This window comes from Amblyomma americanum, chromosome 10 (genome assembly GCF_052857255.1).
Source record: "Amblyomma americanum isolate KBUSLIRL-KWMA chromosome 10, ASM5285725v1, whole genome shotgun sequence".
NCBI classification, from domain to species: domain Eukaryota; kingdom Metazoa; phylum Arthropoda; class Arachnida; order Ixodida; family Ixodidae; genus Amblyomma; species Amblyomma americanum.
The window spans coordinates 4459054-4482464 of NC_135506.1; the positions used below are offsets into that span (position 1 = coordinate 4459054).

General features: G+C 48.8%; 1 protein-coding gene across 2 annotated transcripts in view; it reads right to left on the minus strand.

Annotated features, from left to right (window-relative positions):
• Positions 1–4354: 4354 nt before the first annotated feature.
• The window catches only part of LOC144106168 (cytosolic 10-formyltetrahydrofolate dehydrogenase), a 28995-nt gene continuing 9938 nt past the window's right edge, over positions 4355–23411 (minus strand). For both annotated transcript variants that reach the window (XM_077638908.1, XM_077638909.1), the window contains exons 3-10: positions 19050–19210; positions 14911–14993; positions 13680–13845; positions 13042–13239; positions 11609–11878; positions 10900–11229; positions 6772–7145; positions 4355–5414 (exon numbers count right to left, since the gene is read on the minus strand). In XM_077638908.1, the coding sequence (XP_077495034.1) occupies positions 4400–5414; positions 6772–7145; positions 10900–11229; positions 11609–11878; positions 13042–13239; positions 13680–13845; positions 14911–14993; positions 19050–19210 (2597 nt within the window). In that variant the 3' untranslated portion in view covers positions 4355–4399. The remainder of the gene's footprint in view (positions 5415–6771; positions 7146–10899; positions 11230–11608; positions 11879–13041; positions 13240–13679; positions 13846–14910; positions 14994–19049; positions 19211–23411) is intronic.

Here is a 23411-nt window from a genome sequence, read left to right on the forward strand (position 1 = left end):
TTTTTTTTGCATAAGGCTCCGCCCCCATAGTGGAGATAACGGTTCCAAAATCCCTCCAATGTAGGGGCCGGAGCCCTACATTGCTCCCATTACTATCCCTAACGAAGCAACCTAAATTCGCCGACGCGCAATTGACATTCCGTTTTTAGAAAGTGATTTAGCCTTATGGAAAGCGAAACTATATAGATCAACAGACAAGAAACGCCGACATCCCACACGAGGGGCCCTAAAAAGAAAGAAAATGAAACTGGAGAGCATGTCAGCCTGTCTTTCACGCATCACAACACAAAGTAGTGTACCAAGCTTTTTGAAAAAGCCTGAAAGATCAAAATGCGTTAGCGGATTGGAGAAACCGACGCTGCGCCGTAATTATACTGTCCAGCGGTTCGTTGTTAACCGATGCTTGAAGAAGAGGCGAAAATGCTGCTTTCCGCAAAATATCTTGGTTCAGTTAAATGAACTTGTGCTTCAAGATGGTGTGGATGTGAGCACCTTGCCCAAATAAACTCTGCGTCGAGGCGAACGCACTTGTCACTTGGTGTGCACATTTGGCGCCATGTGGCAGTGGCGTAAACCCCGGGTAGGTTCCCGACCCCCCCCCTTCGCTTAGGGTGCGAGGGACACAGCATGCGAGCGTCCCCCTGAGATTTGTCGTGGGACTACTCAGTCAGCATCAAATGATATGAGCAGTGCATGCAACACGGGGAAGCACAGGGAGCGAGGAGGCCTCTTCCCTTCCAAAGAATGGCTCAAATTTACGTGGATTTACGCCAGTGACGATGGGTTTGCTTCAAAGTTGCGTGGTGGGGTTCGTGCAGCATCCATAGACGTCCTAACATTCGGAGGCGAGAGCACCACGGTTTCTCTAACCTCGAAGATATTTGGAACGCTGGCAAAGGCATAACGAGCCATACCAGAAAACGGGCACCTTTAACTCTATACATTTTATAAAGGCCGCGCGCTTGTTTCCAACCATATTGCAATGCAGCGGACGAATTATTGCGCAGTCGCTATATTATGACAATAAACCTTATTTTGATTCTGATCTCGCTACTTGTGAAAAGGGCAAATTTCCGACCTTTACCTACATCGCGTGCGTGGGCCTCGTGGGCACATCACGTTCATTTTTGCCATGGAGGTGATGTACTGAAATGCACTAGGTGCAGTCCTTACAAAAATTTTAGACAGCCTATAGACTGTCCATAGGCTTCTGTCCATAACGTCTATAGACTGTCTAAAACAAGTTTTCTGTCTATAAAGTCTATAGACGTCTATGGAATTTGTATTGCCTATGGCTGTTCTCTAGGGTTTTTCCATAGACTCTCTATAGACAAACCCTAGAGAACAGTCTATAGGCAGTCAAATCCCATAGACAGTCTAAAGACAATCTGCAGCCTTAGAAAAATTGTACAGTGTATAGGCTGTCCATAGACTTCTGTCCACAAAGTCTATATACTTTCTATAGACAAAGCCTAGAAAACAGCCTATAGGCAATACAAATCCCATAGACAGTCTATAGACAATCTGTAGATTTATGGCCATAGACTTTTAGTAGACTTTTTTATAGACCCTACGCCCACTGACGGAAACTTTAAGCCCCAACTCGATGGACGCATCCTACGCGTACCGGCTGAGCGCCTACGCGCACGGGCGTACGCTGGATCCTGTCTGCGCATGCGCAAAGCGAGACGCGCGCGCAGGCGCGCGCGTTGCTGGATATCTGTTCATGCCAGATATTTTCGGCCCTGGCGGCGCGCTGGCGCACGCGCCGGAAGTGGCTCGCTGGTTTGTGGCCAATGAGAGGGCACAGTTCCCGCTATATCAGGAATGAGCCTCCGTGGCACGCCGACTGATTTTTGTTTTTGTCAACGAGCTGCGACAGCCCCCTGCGCAAACATGTCGTACCTAATAAGCAATGAAAAATTAATCGCTGCTGTTGAGAGGCGCCGCTCGCTGTGGCTTGCCAGCCACAAACACCACAAAAATAAGCTCGATGATGCTGTTGGTTCAAATAAAGACCTGAGAAAACTGCACTGAAATACGTGCCAGTTTGAATGAAAAGCTACTATTAAGACTGCAGTTCAGTTTATATATTACATAACTTGCCTTGCTACTTTCAAAATCTAAAGATTTCAAGTGGCAGTCTAACTGTTTTGGCCAGTTCCAATCTATGAGGTCTAGCAACAACGTGCTAGTGCGCGCACGAGCGCGAGTCAGCGACAGGCTATGGAGGTGCACACCACTTGCGACGCCCGTCGCGACGCGGCGCTGGGCGCACAGGCGCTCTGCGCGTACGCGTAGGATGTGCCCATCGAGTTGGGGCTGAAGATTCTCGGCCACTGGCCGCGGCGGTCGTCGGCGGTGAAGGCCTCCAAGGCACTGCTCCGCTTTTTGAGGACTTCAGATTCAGATTTATTTCAACAACACTTGGTTGCCGAGGAGGCGAACAAAAAGGCAATCAAAAGTTGCCTGACGAAGCGTCCGCCCCCTTTACACTCTACCACTGAGCAGTGGGCAGGTTTAACCAAAGAAAAACAGATCATAACACCAAAGAGACATTGCATATAACATTATACACGAAAACATCAAAAAAGAAAAAAAAACAAGAAAAAAACAGCACATATTCATTTAAGGTACACAATTAAGAAATGCTGTAAAAAGTATATTCGCGAGTCAACATTGTTGCACAGAATTGCACATAAAATAGAAATATCGGTGTGACTGAACATAACAAAAGGCAAGAAGAGCTTAACTAGGCCGGCCAAAGTAAGGTTTTCTTTTCTAATAAAAACATGGATTTTTCTTTTTTTTTTAATATAGGGCAGATATGTGCAGAAAAAGTAAGCCATTGCTATGTCACAAAAAGAAATGGGTTAACTTTTTGCTAAATGCTTTCGTGGAACGACTGTTGTGAATGGTTTCTATAATACCCGGGTACTTATTTAGAAGATCAGCGATTCGATATTTTAGCGTTTGTGTACCGTAGTTCGTACGCACTAGTTCTTTTCTACAGGTCATATGCCGAAGGTTATGGTCGTGGTCTCTAAAGAAGAAAGTTTGCGAGAACCCAGCCGGGTCCATTTTTATTTGATCATATATTTTCAAAGCTACTCTTTTGTTCATGATATTCGTGATAGTTAATATCTGATGTTTTTCGAAAATTGGGGCTGAAGGGGCTCTATATGGAGAGTTTTCTATTAATCGTATGACTCGTTTTTGTAGTATAAGCAGGTTTTCCATGTTTGCTTTTGTCGTAGTTCCCCATACAAGAATACAATATTGCAAACGAGAAAAAACTAGACTATAATACAACTGCTTTTTTAACCACATTGGTAGTAAGTTCTTTACTTTGAAGATAATTCCGATTGATCTGGAAATATCTTTTCGTATTTTTTCTATGTGCAGAGACCAGCTCAAATTTTCTTGAAAAATAACCCCCAGAAATTTGTGAGAGTTTACTCGTTCTAGGTGTTCCCCACGAAATTGTATAATAGGTTCTCTATTGATGGCTTTATTTCTGGGACGGAAAATAACGTACTTTGTTTTATTAGTGTTCAAGGCTAATTGATTAATGTTAAGCCATTGTGATAGGTTGCTTAGCCAGCTGTCTGTTTGCCTTTCAAGCATTTCTAAGTCTGTTCCAGAAAAAAATACATTAGTATCTGGCCTGCACAATATATGCTGTGACTTTACTGAATGCTGTGACTTTGCATAGTAACTTTAATTTCCTGCAACTGTCTTTTCTCCTTCATCTTTTTCTCCCCTCACCCCTTCCCCCTTCAGGGTAGCAAACCGGCTATTCTTCTGGTTAACCTCCCTGCCTTTCCTCCTCCTCCTCCTCCTCCTTTTATAGACAGTCTATAGACTACGAGTAGAGAAAAAGAAATATTTATGGGAAAGAAATATAGTTTATAAGAAGTCTATATCCTGTCTATAAACCTTTCTGAAAGGGAGTGTACTACGGAACCCGCATACAACTAATATTCGGATACAGTGAATTGTGCACATAGGAATATGAGACTTCGGGCAGTTCAGGAGGCTCGTGCGATGCGAGACCTTATGCTTTCAGCAGCCATATCTAGGCAGTCTGCACCTGTAAGTGCTAGCGTAGTGCGCGACCGATTAAAACTGTTGATACATGTGCAGATTCTCTCGCATGCCGCTACCGCGCTGGCAGCAGACGTGTACCTACCTTCAAGCTGCTCAAAGACACTATTCATGGTGCGCACAGACATTGAGGCCGACGAATTGAGGTTGGCCTGTATCGACGGATTACCGCGCTCGAATGGCAAACTTGCTACTTTCACGTAAAACGGAGCTCTCGTGTAAGCTCTAAAAAGCCAAACAAATGAAGCGCAGTTTTGACAACGGCTGTACTTTTCTTCCCCGCCGTACACGCTCAGTACTCGACGGTGACGCACTTGAGCTGCAGGTAGTCCTTCAGGGCCTCGTGTCCCAAGTCCTTGCCGAAGCCCGACTGCTTGAAGCCTCCGAAGGGCGCCGCCACGTCCGTCTTGTTGTAGCAGTTGATGAAGCAAGTGCCGGCCTGGACCCCGTCGGCCACGCGCAGCGCCTTGGCAATGTCCCGCGTGAAGACGCCCGACGCCAGCCCGTACTCGGTGGCGTTGGCGCGCCGCAGCACGCCTTCCACGTCGCCGTCGGCGAAGCGCGACACGAGCATGATGGGCCCGAACGACTCCTCCTTGGCGGCCGCCATGTGGTCCTCCACGTCCACGATGACCGTGGGTTCTAGGAAGAGTCCAGGCCTCGGAAGCCTTCGGCCCCCGTGGACCAGCTTGGCGCCTTCGGCGACGGCCTTCTCCACGTACTCCAGGAGCTTGTCCAGGTGCTGCTTGTGGTTCTGCGGACCGTGCCAGGTGCTCCGGTCCAGCGGATCTCCGGTCACGATCTTCTTGGCTTCGGCCACGACGCGTTCCACGAAGCGGTCGTACAGGGACTCCTCGACGAACAGACGGCCGGCGGCGATGCAGTTCTCGCCCTTGTTGAAGAAGACGCTGTTCAGACCCTGACGCACGGCCAGGTCCAGGTCGCAGTCGGCGAATATGAAGAGGGGCGACTTGCCCCCGAGCTCTAGCGAGACGCGCTTGAGGTGCGGCGCCGCGCAGTTGGCCATGATGGTGCGGCCCACCTCGGTGGAGCCCGTGAAGGCCACCTTGCGCACCAGCGGGTGCCTGCACATGGCGTTGCCCACCACGGTGCCCGACCCGGTGACCACGTTGAAGACGCCCGCGGGGATGCCCGCTCGCACCGTCAGCTCGGCCAGCTTGAGAGCCGTGAGCGGGCAGACCTGCGCGGGCTTGAGCACCAGCGTGTTGCCGGCGGCCAGGCAAGCGGCGCTCTTCCAGGCCACCATCATGAGCGGGTAGTTCCACGGGGTGATGATGCCGCACACGCTGCGAAAACCCCCGGCACAAACTTTGTCATTGGATGCTTCATACTTGTACAGCGACAGCTGTTAAGGACACGTTTCCTGGCTCTGTGCTGATTGGTCGATCATGTAGTGGCGCACGCATGACGTCACTACAAGGCGTCAGAATGATTTTACTGAACGTAATTGTTGTTATCTTCCCCTTTCGGCTGGCCTAACAAATAGTGAGTGTTTCACCTAAGATTTTACACTGTTTTAAAAATATGCTTTTTGAGTTAGAAGAGGGATTTTTCCGGTATAGCATTGTCAGCTGTGAAGTACATCAGAATACAGTTAAGATGTGCTAATTAGCAGACTGGTTAACTGATATTGATTAGTTAACTTTTTAAGTATTGCTGTTAGGCTCCTTAATTGCTTATAGAGGTGTAGCCCATAGTAATTAACATTCAAATCAGTTTTTAGAAATTCGAAAACGGGGTTACCCTCGGCGCTGTGGGCCAACAAACTGGCTATTTCGATCGACGAATTAGGTACACTGGAGAGGTTGCTTTGCCTGCAAGCTTCTGGAAAGCGCATGCATTTTGGAGCGAGGTAGGCAATTTTTGCTGGGCCACAGCGCCGAGGACAACCGCGTTTTCGAAATTTCGTTTTTTCGCGTTTTCGAATATTATTTACGGGTCTACAGGCTTCTCAAAATCTGAGGGGCCTAACAGTAATAGTTAAAAGTAAACTATTCAGTTTAAGTTAACAACCCTGCTAGTTATAGGATGTATTGGCTGTATTGTGATTTACTTCACCGCTGACAATGCTATGCCGAAAAAAGCGCTCTTTTAAATAGAAAAGCTTATTTTTAAAAATTGTGTAAAATCTTAGGTGAAATACCCTGTAAATCTATATTGTTTTCGTTGTAATTGATTTCATGCTTCCTTTGCCCTGTTTTTTTTTTTTACGTTAGTGCCTATGAATAATCCACCTACGATAACGCCCAATGTGGGCTTTAAGTATCCGTGAGAAACACATAAGTAATTAATTAGAAATAGATTAGTAGGTACCAGCCGAACCTGCCTAGTGCAGCGAAACATGCTTTGCAGCGTAAGGGGCATGTAAAAAAGTCTGCGATTTGTGATTTGTGATTTTGCTGCTTATGATGCAACGAAAACACTCCACCAACTCCTGTTCGGAGTGCGTTTGGTGGGATCCTCACCGTCGGCGACATGGTCGGCAACTTGACGGTGACGCTGTGGTCACATTAAGCCAAGGCCGACGCAACAAGTGAGCCACTATATAGCATCTTGGCTGTAAAGTATCGCGAGCTGCGAGAGCAGTGGCTGTACTTGACGGTAAACGCGCGTCACGAGTAGGAAGAGGGGGGGTTCTCTCACCCGATGGGCTCCCAGCGGGTGAAGGTGAGGTTCTTCCGGGGCCGGGCGTGGCTGACGGGCACCGTGCTGCCCTGCACCTTGTCGCACCAGCCGGCGAAGTAGCGGAACACGTCGACGGACATGCCCACGTGCGTCTTGAGGGCCAGCGTGTAGACGGCGCCCGAGTCGAGCGCCTCGAGGGTGGCCAGCTCCTCGCGCTGCTGCTCCATGAGGTCGGCCAGCCGCAGCAGCAGGCGGCCCCGGTCGCGGGCGCTCATGCGGCCCCACTCGCCCCGCTCGAAGGCCGCCTGCGCCGCCGCCACGGCGCGGTCCACGTCCTCGGGAGAGGCGCTCTCGACGCGGCACAGCACGCTCTCGTCGCTCGGGTTCACCACCTGCGGAGAACGTCACGGAGCGGAGTGAATCCGTGGAAAGATGCCGCCACCGTCTGGAAGACGTTCAAGTAACGAGCGTTAGCTGTTTGGTTCACTAGAATTGATACGAATGAGATTAGAGTGAGGTACACCAATGGAAATACGAATTTGACATCTTCGATCTATAAGTGACGTAACCAATCAATCACCAATTGGATATATCAGTGACGTCACCAATCAATCATCAATTCGATATACTAAATTAGTCACCAATTGGGTTGCTACATCGATTTACTTGGGGGCGCCATCTTGAATTCCTCGGACTTAAAAAATTTCACGCCAAAGGGAGGCGGTGGCAGACCACAAGAAATCGAGAAACGCGATGAGTAAGAAATAACGCTCTTAAAAATTCAACGTATTTCTATAGAGTGTGCTATAGTGCCCATCCAGATGTCTACACAGGCGCGGTCACTCTGCCTGAGGCCCCAGCGGTTTAGACACAACAAAGGTAATGTGAATGAATCTGCGGTAGATGTTAGCAAGAGGCGATTGGAGGGCTGTTGCCTCCAAAGAAGGGCAGTGTCGTAAGAGAACAACTGCAGAATTCAAGATTCTTCAAGCTTGAATGTCAGTATAATTTGTTTTTACATAAAATTGGAGCATTTAGATAATACCTTTAAAGGGAAGGTGAAATGTTTTTTTTTAGAACTTGAGGTTCTTCAAGAAATCGAATCTATATATGACGCCTAAAGGTAAAGCATGCCAAGTAGTTTTGCGCTAACGTTTAAAATATTGACGTAATCACCGATTAAAACCGCAACAATAATCAGGCTTCTCCTCACGGCTTTAGAGAAGTGCGGAGAAACTTGTGGTGACGTCATTGTTGCCGTGAGTTTTCCAACACCGCCAAACAATGCTTCGTGGGCTTAACCTTCAGCGGCGTTGGTGTACTTCCTTGAAACAACCGTTTATTAGCTGGAAACGCAGCGCCGACCTACGTTACGTCATCATTGAGGTCTTTGCCCGTCGCTGCGCACTGCAGGGAAGCCTGAGCACCGATGTGGCTTTATTCTGCGATTACATCACCATACAAATCCTAGCACAAAAGTACTTCGCGTGCTTTACCTCCAAGTTTCACACATTTGACCCCTTTAAACTCGTCGAATTCTATAACCTCCTCACTTGCCCTTTAAGTCTGACCCAACTAGGTGTGTTTTAACTGATTGAATTATTTCTTACTGGCGTTGTTCGTTCGGGGCAAGCACATTTATAAAAGAGGAATGGGCTAGTGCGCTTTTCAGTTATATGAAATATTCGGTGGATGAATGCGGATTAATGTGTTCCGTTTCATGTTGGGAGATACACATGTACGGCAACCGTCTTGGAAGTATATTCGTTCAATATGGTAGCGCATGAGCACAGTCACGTGATTTTTTTTATATTTTGCGGACTTTAAGAGCCTGAACAAATGACCACGTAGGAGGCGTTGCTACAAAAACTAGATTGGGTCTTTCTTAACCACCAGTACAGCTTGTCGGAAAGCACGTCACACTGATGTGCATATTTGAAATTTCGCATCATAAACTCTATAGCTAACTAAATTATTAACCGGAACTAAAAAAGTGCTGTGCGGAGCCCCGCATGACGGGAAACAGTAGGTTGTTGCTTTCCGGTAGCTCCGGAACGCCACTTTTTGAAAAAACCTTGGTTAAAGTTACGTTATATGTCAGAGGATTAGAGGCAAGCAATGGCCCATTTTGTCCAGCCTGCTAAAATGTCGCTGCCAATCATGGGGAAAGATTGCACAACGAGGGCTATTGTTGACTGTGTAACGCAGTGGCAGTGCTAATATGGGTGACACAGTGGACAACTAGAGCCATTATGAGAAATGTAACTGAGTGGCACTGTCAATGCGGGGGAAATAGGGGTCAACCAGGGCCATTGTTGGCAGTGTGAAGCAACGGCACAGCCAATATTGGGTGGACAGAGGTGAAGTACGGCCATTATTCGTACCATCAGATAGTGGCCGTGCCCACCCTCTAAGCAGACAGGAGTAGAAAGGGAGTAAGCGCACACCCTTTTATGCACTCTAGCGCACACCCTTTTAAGTTTAAGGGTGTGCGTTAGGGGGCAGCTTACTCCCTCCTTTACTTCCATATAGGTGTATCCGCGTTCAGAGTGTATGTTGGGGACACATATGACAGGTAGGGTGGCCATCATTGGACTTGTAAGACAGTGGCACTGCCGATATTGTTAGCACAGTGGCAACTCTGGCTCTTTGTAGGACCGACCTTTGCCAATAGGTTTCTAATATCGGACCGATGCCCTGTGCCGCCTGGGTAGCAAGCGCAAACAGAAATGACAGTGACACAGCAGCTACACGCACAAGCATTGAAGTTCGAAATATAAAAGAACTATTATTATCATCATCGCCGTCGTCACCAGCCTAAGCACGTCATCTGCAGACCAGATGCCTCTCCCATATACCTCTAGTTAACCTTGTCACGCGCCAGGTTCGGCCACCATATCCCCACAAACCTCCTAATCTCATCCTCCCATCTAACTATCTGCAGTCCCCTGCTAAGCTTGCCCTGTCTTCGAATTCACTTAATTACCTTCAGGGACCATCGGTCATCTTGCCTTCGCATTACATGCCTGACCATGCCCATTTCTTTCTCTTGATTTCGACTAGGCTGTCATCGACCCGCGTTTGTTCCCTGACTCACTCTTCCCTCTTCCGGTCTCTTAACGTTACACCTATCATTTTTTACGTACCACGATAAGCCTGAACAAAAGCACAGTAAGGACCCGCACCGCTCCTTGCAAAGTGAGCCCAGTGAGGCAGCAGGAAAAAGTGCAAAGACTCAAGTTCTCTGAAAGTACTCCAGAAGATCTGGAGCTGGAAACAGCAGCGCAAACAAACAAGGCTAAACAGAGGGTAAGGACACTGGGCGCGCAGTTGCAGATTAGCGTCGTTTGTGTCCCTACTTTGTCTCGATCCTACGTGCATGCCCCTCTGTTTCCATGTGCAGCTGTTGTGTGAATAGTTTCTTTCGCTTTTTTTTCCACGGTGTTTTCCGCTTATCACCAGCGCGTTGAGCGTTGAACGCCCGTGAGCTTCGTTCCGTTGCCGGGCGATAGCGATAACGATTAGCCCAGTGCTGCAGCTTCCCATTTCACTATAATCACTTGGAGCTTGTGGCCGCGTCACTCCACAATATATATGTATTCCCGGCACACCATAAAAAGCTGGCTTACGAAATATATAAAAAAATATACCACACGTTGGAGCTCTAGGTCTTCTGGTAAAAATTCAGGCACGTGACCACTGTGATTTTTAGAGCCATGAGATGTCTATCCTTAGCGCCTGGTGAGGTCGTCGACTGCGTCCATTGCATCTTCAATAATAAGGATAACCGTGGTTGTAGGCTGCATATTCGTGAATCCTGGCAGCATTATCAACAGTACGTCACTGATTGTTTCTGTGCATTGCAAGTTGTCAACTGACTTACGCTCCTCTCCTACAGGGGTTTACAGCACAGACAAACACAGGAAGAAACGAAGTAGTCACTTCGTTTCTTCCGGTGTTTGTCTGTCTGCGCTGTAATCCCCTGCCAGTATATAGCATGCCATCATTTTCCTTAGTGACTTGCCTGCAGCCCTATCAGCTGCCCGTTTGAAGGCGGCCGCTAATCCCGGTCACAGCACAAATGGCAAGCAAAACGCAAATCAAGAATGCAGTACAACGGTACAGAGTTGTTGGCGGCGCTCTTACCTCCGAGCTGCGTCCCCAGGAGCTGTTGACGAACTTTCCGTCGATGAAGAGCTGGTGCGCCACGCGTATCTCGCGTCCGTTGGCGCGGAGCTCGACGGCGTCGTACGTGACCTCGTTGCCGCCGGAGCCCTGGCCGCGGGAGCGCAGCACGGCGGCCCGGCTGAAGTCCGCGAACCGCGACGCCAGGTAGACGTCCTCGGCGGCCAGCTCCAGTGCGCATGCGTCGCGCGCCTCTTCCACGAGCCGCGTCACGTCCATGGAACCGGCGCCGCACTCGAAGAGGTCCGTATCGTCGTCAACGTCGCGGCGCAGGATGCCCTTCCAGATGCCCTGTGCGTAAAAAGCAGTCAGTGATTGACCGACCGACAGAATTCCACTTGATATCTCTTGAGGGCGACATGAATTGGCTGTCTGCGCTTGTGCCACTCTTCATACCGACAATGAGGCAGACGTTGCAGCATGCCCTTAATTCCTACAGCTGCTGAGCCGTTCACTGACGGTTTGCGCAAAGACGCTCTGACCCACCAGGAGGTGTGCCATTTTAACACAGCTGCTTGTTTGTCCCGCCTGGAACACGCCATCGCAGAAGGCACATCCTCGCAAGCACCGGTTCGGTCTCGTTGGCCATCAGGCGAGATCGACGGCAACTCACACGCAGAGACAGCATGCGCTGCTGTCGCTGTGGCCATAGATGGGTCGGAGTACTCACCCTGATCTTCTCTACCAGGGCCTGCTCCTCGTCGCTGAGCTCGAGCGCCTCTCCGTCGGTGCTCTCCTGGCCGAAGCGGGAGGCGAGGCTGACGCGGCCGGTCTCCTCGGAGGCGAGCTGGCGCACGTTGACCCAGACGCCGTCGCAGCCGCACAGCAGCAGCCCCCCGTCGTGCACCAGGCCCGGACGGGACATGCCCTCCACGGACACCGGCCGGCCACCTTCCACGGGACCCGAGGGCCACAGGCTCGAGCCGTACACGCGGGTGGCCTGCGTTCGCATATCAGTGGGCTCACTGCTACTTTTTGTTTGTTGCAGCCGAAGGAACTTCAGAACGGGAGAGACGGAAAGGCACACAAACACAGACACAGCCATGAAAATTAAAATTGGTTTTTGCGGAAAGGAAATGGCGTGGTATCTGTCTCACATCTTTTCGGACACCTGAACCGCGCCGTAAGGGAAGGGATAAAGGAGGGACTGAGAGAAGACAGGATGAAAGAGGTGCCGTAGTGGAGGGCTCCGGAATGACTTCGGCCGCCTGGGGATCTTTAACGTGCACTGACATCGCACAGCACACTGGCACCTTTGCGTTTCGCCCCCATCGAAACGCGGCCGCCGCGGTTGGTTTCGAACCCGGGTACTCCGCATCAGTAGCCGAGCGCCCTAACTACTGAACCACCGCGGCGGGTAGACACTCGGAGGCATGTCAGACTACTTTCGTCACGCATGAATTGACGCGTGTGTGCATAAATAAGCGGGCCCTAAAGTGAAGTTTTTAACGGAGGTTCCGCTTGTGAAGAAATTTCAAGCCGTAGCGACCAGCAAGCATGCACTTGTTGGCTGGCTGAGTGTCGACAGCAGACGTTCGGTCTTCGCATCACATCGCAACCGTTTCTTTTTCACTCCTAAGCAAGGTACGTTCTCTTAATAGGTTATTCGACCTTCCGATTCGGTCCACTTAGTACTGTTATGTTCGATCTGTCAAGACAGGATGGAATGGTGTTCTGTATATATCTAGAATTCTAAACCCTCACTGGATATTCTTCCATAAAGAAGCCGAAGATTCCTACCACCTCTTCACGGTACTTCGCGGCTGCATGGCTGGTCCTCTTGTAACGCGGGGAGTATGCCGTGGTGTGGGAGTCTACAGATTGAGGAGACCGCCATATCTCTATACATTCCCCGGCCTTATGAGTTGTGTTTAACGTCTCGAAGTGGCATGGCTATGACGGACGCCATAGTGGAGGGATCAGATTAATTTCGACCACCTGGGGTTCTTTAACTTTCACCGACATCGCACAGTACTCGGGCGCCTTGCGCATCACTTCCATCGAAACACAGCCACCGCGTCCGGGTTCGAGCCCACGTCCTCGGGCGTGGTGGGGCTGACTATAGTAGTGGCCTGCAGTAAGGTGAAAATCAAAAGGCCTCACCTGTCCCTCGAGCGTGATCCAGGCTCCGGGCACCTTGTCCATGCCCCGGATGAAGTTGTGCAGCGCTCGGCCGCTCAGCTTGGCGAAGTCGACGCGCCGCAGCTCGCGCTTGTTCAGCATCGGGTCGTAGGTGGCGCCCTCGGCGGGCTGCACGATGCGCGGGGCCTTGCCGGAGGCGATCAGCTCCACAGCCTCGCCCTGCGCACCGGTTATCAGGAGAATCGCGCGTCGTCATCGGACAAAGGCCAGCATTCCTCTGACCTCTAGTGGCCTTTAATTCAAGTTTTTTCGGCTCGTCACTCCGTTCGACTCTCGGTCGCCCTCTGTCACGCCTATCTTCTCGTGGCACCCACGGCGGAAGACAACGATAAACGATTGTGAGAGAAAATTACGATGGCTTAAGACCAAGAGTGAAAGTAGAAATGAAGCACCAACTAGATACATTCGCCCCGTGACAGTGCATTCGCACGAAGCAGGCGCCGCCTTCTTCGACTCTCCTCACTGTATAAGTGAGAACCATGCAGGACCGCTCCTTGTACCCCGTTGAAGTATCTCCGCCGCGACAGTCAGTGGGCGCGGAGACCAGGATCGAACTCCAGACGCGGCACACTAATCCTGAGAGAGTGTTAGGCCCTCACCATGGCCCTGACGCCCTCTGGGAAAAGGAATCGGGCGTACAGAGTGTCCACGGTGTCGTCGGGAAGCACCTCGCACTCTCGCTGAAGCAGCAGGGGCCCCGTGTCCAGGCCGTCGTCGGCCCAAAACACGCTGAAGCCGCCCCGCTGGTCGCCCTCGATCAGGGTCCTGCGTGTGAGCCCCGCTAGATGGCAGCACTACACTTTCCGGAACGCGTGGTGGTGATTTATATATTGCCGAAGATTTGTTTCAAAGTCATAGCAGGTAACTTTCTCGCAAACGAAAAAAAAAGATACAGACGCAGAGCAAGTACAGTATCACGGCAGTATACTTGATAACATTAAGTTAAGGCGCTCTTCGAATAAAGACAACGGTTTAATTCTGCGTCGCATCATCAACGAGGTTGTTCCAGTCGGTAATTACCCTTGGAAAATAAGAGTTTACAATGAAGGAATGAACCCGCAGATTTACTGGTGTGATTGTTGTGGCGCGTTCCATAACGGCGTAATGCAACCGGCAATCTGAGGCCGCTTTCCGAATCGCGGTGGAGCAAGATAACCGTCGCGGTCCAATCAAAATTCAGGATATGAATCCCAATCGCCCACTGAAGCACGCTCCCCGGCTTCACGGAGCAAGAACTTGCTCCGGATCGATCGCCCGATTGGAATACGACATTGCCGTCCTGGTTAGCTAAGTTGGTAGAGCGACTACTCCGGTAAAGCGATGGTCGCGGGTTCGAACCCCGACCAGGACGAATTTTTATTTAACTACGAAGTGTCTAAGAAAGCTGTATAGCTTTCCTTTGTAGCCGTATGGCTGAGCTTGGGTGGATTCCAATGAGTAATATTACTCAGAAGTACTTGTATTTGGGCGTGTTGGTTCATATCTTTTCAGGTGGACACAGGGGCGCAACAAAAACACACGGACATAGAAGTAGACAGGGACGAGCGCTCGTCCCTGTCTACTTCTATGTCCGTGTGTTTTTGTTGCGCCCCTGTGTCCACCTGAAAAGTAATATTACTTCCTTATTACAAATCTACTCCACCTTGGAGATTCCCCTTAACATATGACCAAGAGAAAAGAGGTTTGCATAGACCTAAAGGTAAAATGTGCTTGGTATAATCTATATAATCAAACGGGCTGCATAAGTTTTCAGTGCTGGTGTATACACGTGACACGAGCACCCCCCCCCCCCCCCCCCCCCCCCCGTTGACGTGGCATGTGGCTGCTCACCAGTTGACGGACGAGGCGCCCCTGTGGCGTGGCAGCAGCGATGGGTGGTATACGATGGACTGGTGCTTGGGCCACGTGATCACCTGCATGGCCAAGCCGATATAAATTCCCACAAACTGGCGCAGGGGTCAAAGGGAAGACAGGGCAGCTGTTGCCATTTCCTGTGGGAGATTTTCTTGTTTTTTGCTTTACGCGGCGCGTTTCCTAAGATGTGACCTCTACAAATAACTGAATCATATTTGCTTTCGAAAAGCGAGTTAATGCACTTCAAAGCATTGGGCCTCACGACTGTACCGTGGACTATGCTTTTTCTCCTTTTGAGTGGTGGTCACCGTGTCAGCGTTTTTGTTTGTTTTCGATTGCCTGATTTTCTTACCTTTTCTGCTCCTCTCGTTTTTTATTTTCGTGTACAAATAAGTCACCTATAAAAAAATGGGGGTAGAAGAAAATACGTACTAGCTGAACGACTGCGCTTTGGCGTCCCGTGTCAAGTTTGTTTTCTTTTGTTTTCACCCTGTCTGTCCCTGAACGTAGAAAAATTAAAACCAACTTGTCCCCTCAGAAGCATCTCCTCGGTGCACTGCTCTGTTTTCCCAGGGGAGTCATCCTTATCCCGTGCAAACAGACACGGACACGCGTCAGCAGAGCGTGCCGTTACGTTCATTGAGAGCAGTGCATACTACAGTGCTTTGGGCGAGAGAGAAAGAGGGCGCGCGCGCAGTCTCGACAGAGAGAGAGAGACGTGCACCTCTCAAGGGCGCATTGCACCTTGCGTCCACGCGTGCGACAGGAGCGTGTCCCGTGCACAGGGTGCAAGAGCCAGCCCTATCGAGGCGCCCCGTTTCCGTACGACGAAATCTCGCTTTCGCCACCACTCGAGTGGACACACGCGCCGGCCAAGGGCGTCTTTCTGCGCCTTATCGCAGCCACGGGCCGTGTACGCTCGCCTGAATCATAAACGCACACTCCACAACCGTAAAGCAACTGCGTCGTTCCATTCTGAGATTCCGGGTTCGAGGTTCGAGTGCGAGCGAATTTGCGTGTTCGTTTTATGCGTATTTAACGTCCCAAAGCGACTCAGGCTATGAGGGACGCCGTAGTGAAGGGCTCCGGAAATTTCGACCACCTGGGCATCTTTAACGTGCACTGACATCGCACAGTGCACGGGCCTAGAGAATTTCATCTCCATCGAAATTCGACTGCAGCGGCCGAAAGCGAGCCCGCGTCTTTCGGGTCAGCAGGCGAGCGCCATAAGCACTGTGCCACCGCGGCGGCATGTCCCTGCGTATATACGAGGATATTCGAAATTGGAATGAAAAACAATTGCGAAGTCATCTACGCCGCCGTATGCGCAGTCGTGGATAAGATTCCCGAATGAGGGTTCACGAGAAAAATAATTGGAGAGGCCAATTAAGCTCCGCGTTAGGGGTATGGCGTGATAGAGTAGTGGGTTAGGCTTTCCATTCAGAGCACTTTGACTCTTTTGTACGCATTCTTCATTTTTTCAGTTGTTTCAGTTGATTCATCAATTACACACTCTAAATTTTCTTTATCAGCTTCATCAAGCATTGGTTCTTCATTCTGAGCATTTTGAGAACTTTAAACGCCCATTTTTTTCCTATTTTTATTTTCTTTAGTTAATGAATTAATTGAAATTACTTCATTAACTCGTCATCGCCTATCACACACTGATAAATCAGTAGAACCACAAATTACCATAGGAGCTTTCTTTTTTTTTTACGCAGCCGCCGATTATTTCCGACACGCGGTGCCGAGTACTACGCCGACGGTTTTTCGACCGAACGAGCTGTATACGCTATCGCGTAAAATTATTTCTGCGCTGTGCCACGTGTTGCTATGCTGGTTTCCGTTGCAGAGGATGGAGCATGCGCTTCCCGGATGCTTCCAGGCCTCTCAGTGCATGCCCTGCGTTGAGTGCCGAGAAACAGTCTCTGTGCCACATTAAATGATGTGCTGTCCAGATTTCAACCCCCCCCCCCCCCCCCCCAAAGGTTTGTTTTACTCGCTTCCCTCAAGAAGGCAGGAGTGTCACACACGTCATTTCAAGCTGATGTTTTCAAGCTGATGTCATTTCAAGCTTTCATTTCAAGTTGTCATTTCAAGTTCAAGCTGATGTCATTTCAAGCTGATGTCACACACGTCATTTCAAGCTGATGTTTTCAAGCTGATGTCATTTCAAGCTTTCATTTCAAGCTGTCATTTCAAGTTCAAGCTGATGTCATTTCAAGCTGATGTCACACACGTCATTTCAAGCTGATGTTTTCAAGCTGATGTCATTTCAAGCTTTCATTTCAAGTTGTCATTTCAAGTTCAAGCTGATGTCATTTCAAGCTGATGTCACACACGTCATTTCAAGCTGATGTTTTCAAGCTGATGTCATTTCAAGCTTTCATTTCAAGCTGTCATTTCAAGTTCAAGCTGATGTCATTTCAAGCTGATGTCACACACGTCATTTCAAGCTGATGTTTTCAAGCTGATGTCATTTCAAGCTTTCATTTCAAGTTGTCATTTCAAGTTCAAGCTGATGTCATTTCAAGCTGATGTCACACACTTCATTTCAAGCTGATGTTTTCAAGCTGATGTCATTTCAAGCTTTCATTTCAAGCTGTCATTTCAAGTTCAAGCTGATGTCATTTCAAGCTGATGTCACACACGTCATTTCAAGCTGATGTTTACCCGCGCGCACAGCACTCATACGGAAAGGAGGCTTAGCGCCTTTTTCTAAGATTTATTCGAGACAGTGTGGCCTGGACTCCAGATGGTGGCAGCTGCAGTTGATGGCCATTCTGGGGACTGTGCGCATGCCAACGTAGATCTGCCGATTTAATTGCCGATCTTGATTAACGTGTAAGTGTCGTTACGGTGGAGCAATTGCCGGCAGAAGAATTGCGAGGCTAATCCCTCCAGTACCTAACAACAACCTCGACATCCCCGCCCGTGGCCATCGGCTCTGAAGGTCTTCTCCCATGCACTGATGAGTTTCGTGGGGGTGTCGTGCGTGAGCGATATAGCTAAGTCTCTACCTGCCTATTTCACACTCTTCATTTTAAACCCAGCTTGTTTTTATATACCGCCTCTCCCTTTCCCACGTAGCTTTTGCTTTCTTTTTCTCCTACTTTTTTCCCTTTCTTCAGGGAAGTGGTGCGCCTGAGACCGCAGAAAGGATTTCATTTTCTTCTGCGACCCCAATTCTTTTGCTCCTGTCTGTGAACAACTCTAGCTTGAGCCGAAAGACATACTTTCGTCGGAAATGTTGGGCCGCGTCAATGCAGGAAAGAAAAAACTAATTGCAGCAACTTTCCGCGGTGCTGTATTAACCCTGTATTGCTCAGGTGATAGAAATGCGTGGTACACAAGTTCGGATAATAAACTGTACATCTCCAACCAAAAACTTTAATTTTATCCCAACGTTTCGAATCCGACTCGGCTCCTTCATCAGGGGTGACTGAGGGCAGTACCTAGCGTCTTTAAGCATGGAGGGGAGGAGGGGGTGGGTGGAGGGGGTTCTGAAAGTCCAAAATTTCATTGTTTCTGGCCCCATACATTGTAGCAACTTATGTAAAAATAAGCACAGAAAAATATTTTTTACCAAGCAAACTATGGTGTGGGGCACATAGATAAAGCGAACTCCAAACTTGAGAACTATTCCATCGCTCGCTGATGTCACAGTTCGCCCAATCAAATTCTGGGAACTTTTTTAGGGAGGAATATATCCTTGCGGGTGAGTCGTCGCACTGTATTAATTTAGGCCTTCTGGTGCTCCCTAGTGTGCACTGGCATCGACAAGCGTCCACACAGGTGTTTTTCCTTCCTCTTTTTTGCATTCGGCCTCAGTGCAAGAAAGATTATTTATAATATAATAACGGCTCGATAGACGCGGGCATCGAAATGCGACCGCTGTTAGCGTCCCAAAGCGACTCAGATTATTAGGTACACCGTAGTGAAGGGCTCCGGAAATTTCGACCACCGAAATTTCCGGAGCCCTTCACTACGGCGTCCCTCATAGCCCGAGTCGCTTTGGGACGCTAAAACCCGTAAAGCCAATAATATAATAACAAATAAATAACCGGGGCTGTGCGACGTCCTTTCCCCTTCCCTTGACTCAAACAAACAGTCACCTCCATGGGTATGAACTGGCTGCAGAATGGCAGCACGTTGAGCTCGGCCTGCGCCTCCTCGTAGGCGCACATCACCTCGGGCAGCACGCCGCCGCCGCCCCTGGCGCGCCACCGGGCCAGCTTCAGCACGCGCGGCACGCCGCACGCTGTCGCCGTGGTGGCTGCGGAGAACGAACGGAATGACTGGCAAATTAACGATCGCTGGTAGAAAACACGAGAGAGTCGAGATCAATCAGTCAATCCATAAATCCATAAAGTCGATTGATTAATCAAAAAACAAATACAGATGGACGTGTCAGAGGCTGGGGGCGGGCCTCCCATTAATAACAAGTAATAAAATGGTTAGCGTAATTATAGTGGCCATTTTTCTGTCTGTTCCTAAGCCACAGAGCCGCAGGCATTAATTACTCTTGCAGCTCACGTAGTGATTGCGCCCAGACAGTTTAAAACTCGGAGCGCCTCATTTCGCGTCACATGGTGCACTTGGGATCTCAGTCAGCGCCGCTTTGCAAGGTGGCGCAATTAATGTACGCTTGCACATCTCTGCTCCTTGATATAGGTATACACGAAAAGCTCTGTCGAACCTAAGCCTGCTTGAAAACCATTCCATCTGAGAGAATTAGTGCGTCTGTTCACATCCGGCTAATATTGGCGCTGCCACTACCATGCAAACGCGCTCATTTTCCTCTCTTAGAGAACCCACTTGCATCTTTGTTGCAGTTATGTTGCAACTCAGCCACTTAGTGTGTCTTTCCTCAGCCATCTTTGCCCTTATTCTCCGGCCATGTTCGAAGGAAAGATGTTGCTTCGTCGAGGTGAAAGGTAAGACAAGGGGTCCATGCGATACGAAAAATAAAAATGCTTCTTCGTGTCAGCTGCGGAATCGGCTAGCAAAGCGCAGCCATCAGGGCGGTATACATCATCATCATCAGCCTGACCACGTCCACTGCAAGACACTCTCATGTCTCTCCCATCAACCCTGTCCTTTGCCAGCCGCGCCCACCCTATGCGTGCAAACTTCTTAATGTCATCTGCCCACCTAACCTTCCACCGCCACCTGCTACGCTTGCCTTCCCTTGGAATCCACTCTGTCTGTTACCCTTAAAGGCCAGTGGTTATCTTGTCTTCGCATTATTTGCCCTCCCCCCTCCCCCTCTCCTAAAAAAAGATAGGAAGCTGACGAAATGTTTCGTTAACTCAAAATGCGCTTTGCCAGGCCGGTGAGAGTTTCTGGACGCACGCTTTCGAAACCAGCAGTTGTCTCTCACGCACACACGATCGTATACAACGGTCCGTGACAGAAGCATATTATTCGGAGTAACATGTATTGCGACCCTTGTTACTCTATCTGTCTACCGATGCAAAGGGGTGCAAGCTCTGCGATAAGGTGCTAACAAATACTCCCTCCCGGGACAAAGCGTACAGAGACCACGGTTGCATCACAAGGCACCGCCAACGCTTTGTAACATGCGCCGAAGGCGTGCTACATCCCATCCCCGCGCTACCGTGTGGCAAGTTGCATCAATGTGAAGCTCAGATAACACTGCTACAATCTAATCGAGACTGATAGCGGGGCACACGCTGTTGCTCCCCAAATTTCGACTACGCAACAATAGTGGAATGATGCCAGGGTAACCTGCCGCGCGAAACAGAAGCCGCCAGATTTGCTGGGCTCAAAGGCCAGTGTTTCAGCGCGTCTGTTGCTTCGCTTTTAGTTATCTATAGCTGACATGTGCCCCGCTCCTATTGGTCTTTACTGGTGGTCCGATTTTTGAAGCGAAAAGCTTCACTACGCCAGCTTTTCGAGGCGTCGGCATCCCTGCGGTTTTCACCTTGAAGAGCTTTGAAGGTCAAACCTGGAAAAGCAGTCACGTAGGCCACTGATCACATGGGTTACCAATGGGTATATGGTCCCTAGCCAGGGCGGACCATCACCCAAGGTCAAGGTCAAGGTCAAGAAACCGGTTTAAACAGCGTGACTTTCTCCAGTTTAGCTTTTCGCGTTCTTTCAGGTTTAACCGAAGCTAAACCACCGCTAATTTATTTGTGATCGACCAGGCGTAACGTCTTCATCCTATCGCTTAGCCCTCCGGTTTAGCGTGTCCAGCTTTATCGGGCAAAAATTTTGAAAATTGGAAAATTGTGCGGCACTGCTATGGAGATATTGAAGGTAATGGTCCATTATTCTGATATATAGCAAAGTCGTTCTTTTAAACTGTCTCCTGCGATAGCATCGAACAGTTAAGGCTGCCATAGAAAACCAATGGGGAACACTTTTCACGAAAGCAAAAACGTGAATAGAAAAAAATACAAAACTGCCGCCGGGTGATCTGCGGGTATATTGATTGTTATAGTGAAATCTTACATTATATGAAACAAATGCGTTCATACATGGTTTCCTTTTCAAAAATGCTTTTGCCCAGAATTGCTGGGTATGGATTTCTAAGGTTTCGGCTTTCTGAGTTTTTATATAACCTCAGTCTTACTCCATATATATTTGGCTTTGTAGAAAAGCCTTATTTTTTACCTTGCTGCAGCATTGATTGCTGCCATTTTATAAGCGTCCTGTTCTGGCGTTATTAGTTTTATTTTTAGCTCGTAAGGCAATTCAGTTCAAATTGTATATATATGCAGTGGGATAACACTAAAAAAAAATGAAGAGCAGTTGGAAACAATGGGTCATATGGTCCGCGGCGTCCTGTATTATTCCGCCGACCAATCATAGCAGTAAAGGAAATCAGCTTTTTAATGTTTGACTGTATCAAACAACTTAAAGACATAAAAATTATTGAGCTTATGATTTACTCTCGTGGTTAGCTTCTTGTCTAGGCAGCAAGAAAAACTTTAACAACAAAGAACCTTTTTGTCGCGGAGGAATTCTGTGTGCCAGTCCTAAATGTGCTTCACTGCATGGTTCCGTCATATCCGACCATAGTTATGTTCTTTTACGACACTTCGTGGACGTGGCTCCAACTATGCGTTTGTCAGCAATTGTATATTGTTTAACTCAGTTCATAAAAAGGAAAAGCACGAGGGAGCGCAACACCGGTGAATTCTTCCTCATGAACAGAAAAGGGATGAGAGTTTTGATTTCAAAATTATAAGAATAATAATAAAGAGAGGGATTAAATAATAATGATTAAGTCAAAATGTAATAATTGATACAAAAGAAAACTTTGGAACACTAGTATGTTTTCCGACGCCTATTCGCTGCTTTAATTTCTTCCTCTTCAACTGTCACTAGAAGTGGCACGTGGAATCAGACCCTGCACTCCTGTCGCCTTTATTTGCTGTCTGCTTCTTGTTTCCTCTTGTCACGTGTCGCGTTGTTTCTCGCCTCATCTTCCACTCTGTCACCTCTGTAGGTGAACGGTTTCTTCCGCTCATAAAAACGTGTCGTGAATCGCAGTCTCAAAAGCTAATTGAACGTTTTTCGCCACCGTGAGTCCTTCCTCTCTTGATCACTTTCGCTTCGGGCTGTTACGCGAGTAATAGCTGGAACTGAATAAAAATACAACTTGGTCTGCTGAGAAAAAAAAAGACTGTTTTTTCTACAAGTACGAAATAAAGCGAGTTGCACTGCTTGTTAGTTTAATGGCACGCGCTATCCCCTCGCTCGCCCCCATCCAACATTAGCACCCTCGAAATTGACTGTGTCAACAGATTACGGCGTTCAAATCACAAAGACGCTAATCCAAGCTAAAACGGTGCTTTTGTAACGGAGCAAAGGTAAAAAAAAAAATGAAATACAGGTGGCACTACAGTCAGGTGTTTTCGGGAGCAAACTGTTGCAGTGCCAGGTCAGTTTTTTGTGCACGAATCCCTGAGGCTAGGCTACACGTCCATTCTCTTCCAAACGGTAATAAAATCATTTTTGATCTTTCTCAGCAATGAATACATGCGTACTTTGCTGCCTGATAAGCATCATCATTGCCAGAAAAAGGCTTAGAAACAATTTTTTATCAAGAAGAAAGCTTGAAGTAGTTCTCATGTGTCCCATTGCCTTTGCTTGTCCACAAGGGCGCCCTTGCGGCCGACGCATGTGGCTCAGAAACCATCGGAATATGGGGCAGGAATGCCGACCACGCATGTACCTGTGACAGAATTGTTTTGCGGTGCTCTAAACTCTCCCTTTTAGGTGAGTGACAGGGAGGCATTTACCGCGCTCGGCTTGATTTATTTTCGCTTTCTCTTTTACTTCAACGCTAGTGCGCAGCAACGGAGAATCGAGTGGCTCCGAAAAGCGGTCGCGCCGCCTGTCCCACGACGACCTCGGCGGGCATTTTTTCCCCGCCGTCCTTGGCGGGATTTTCTTCCTTTTTTCGTCGTCTGCTGGCTGGTATATAACTAGGACTGGCACAC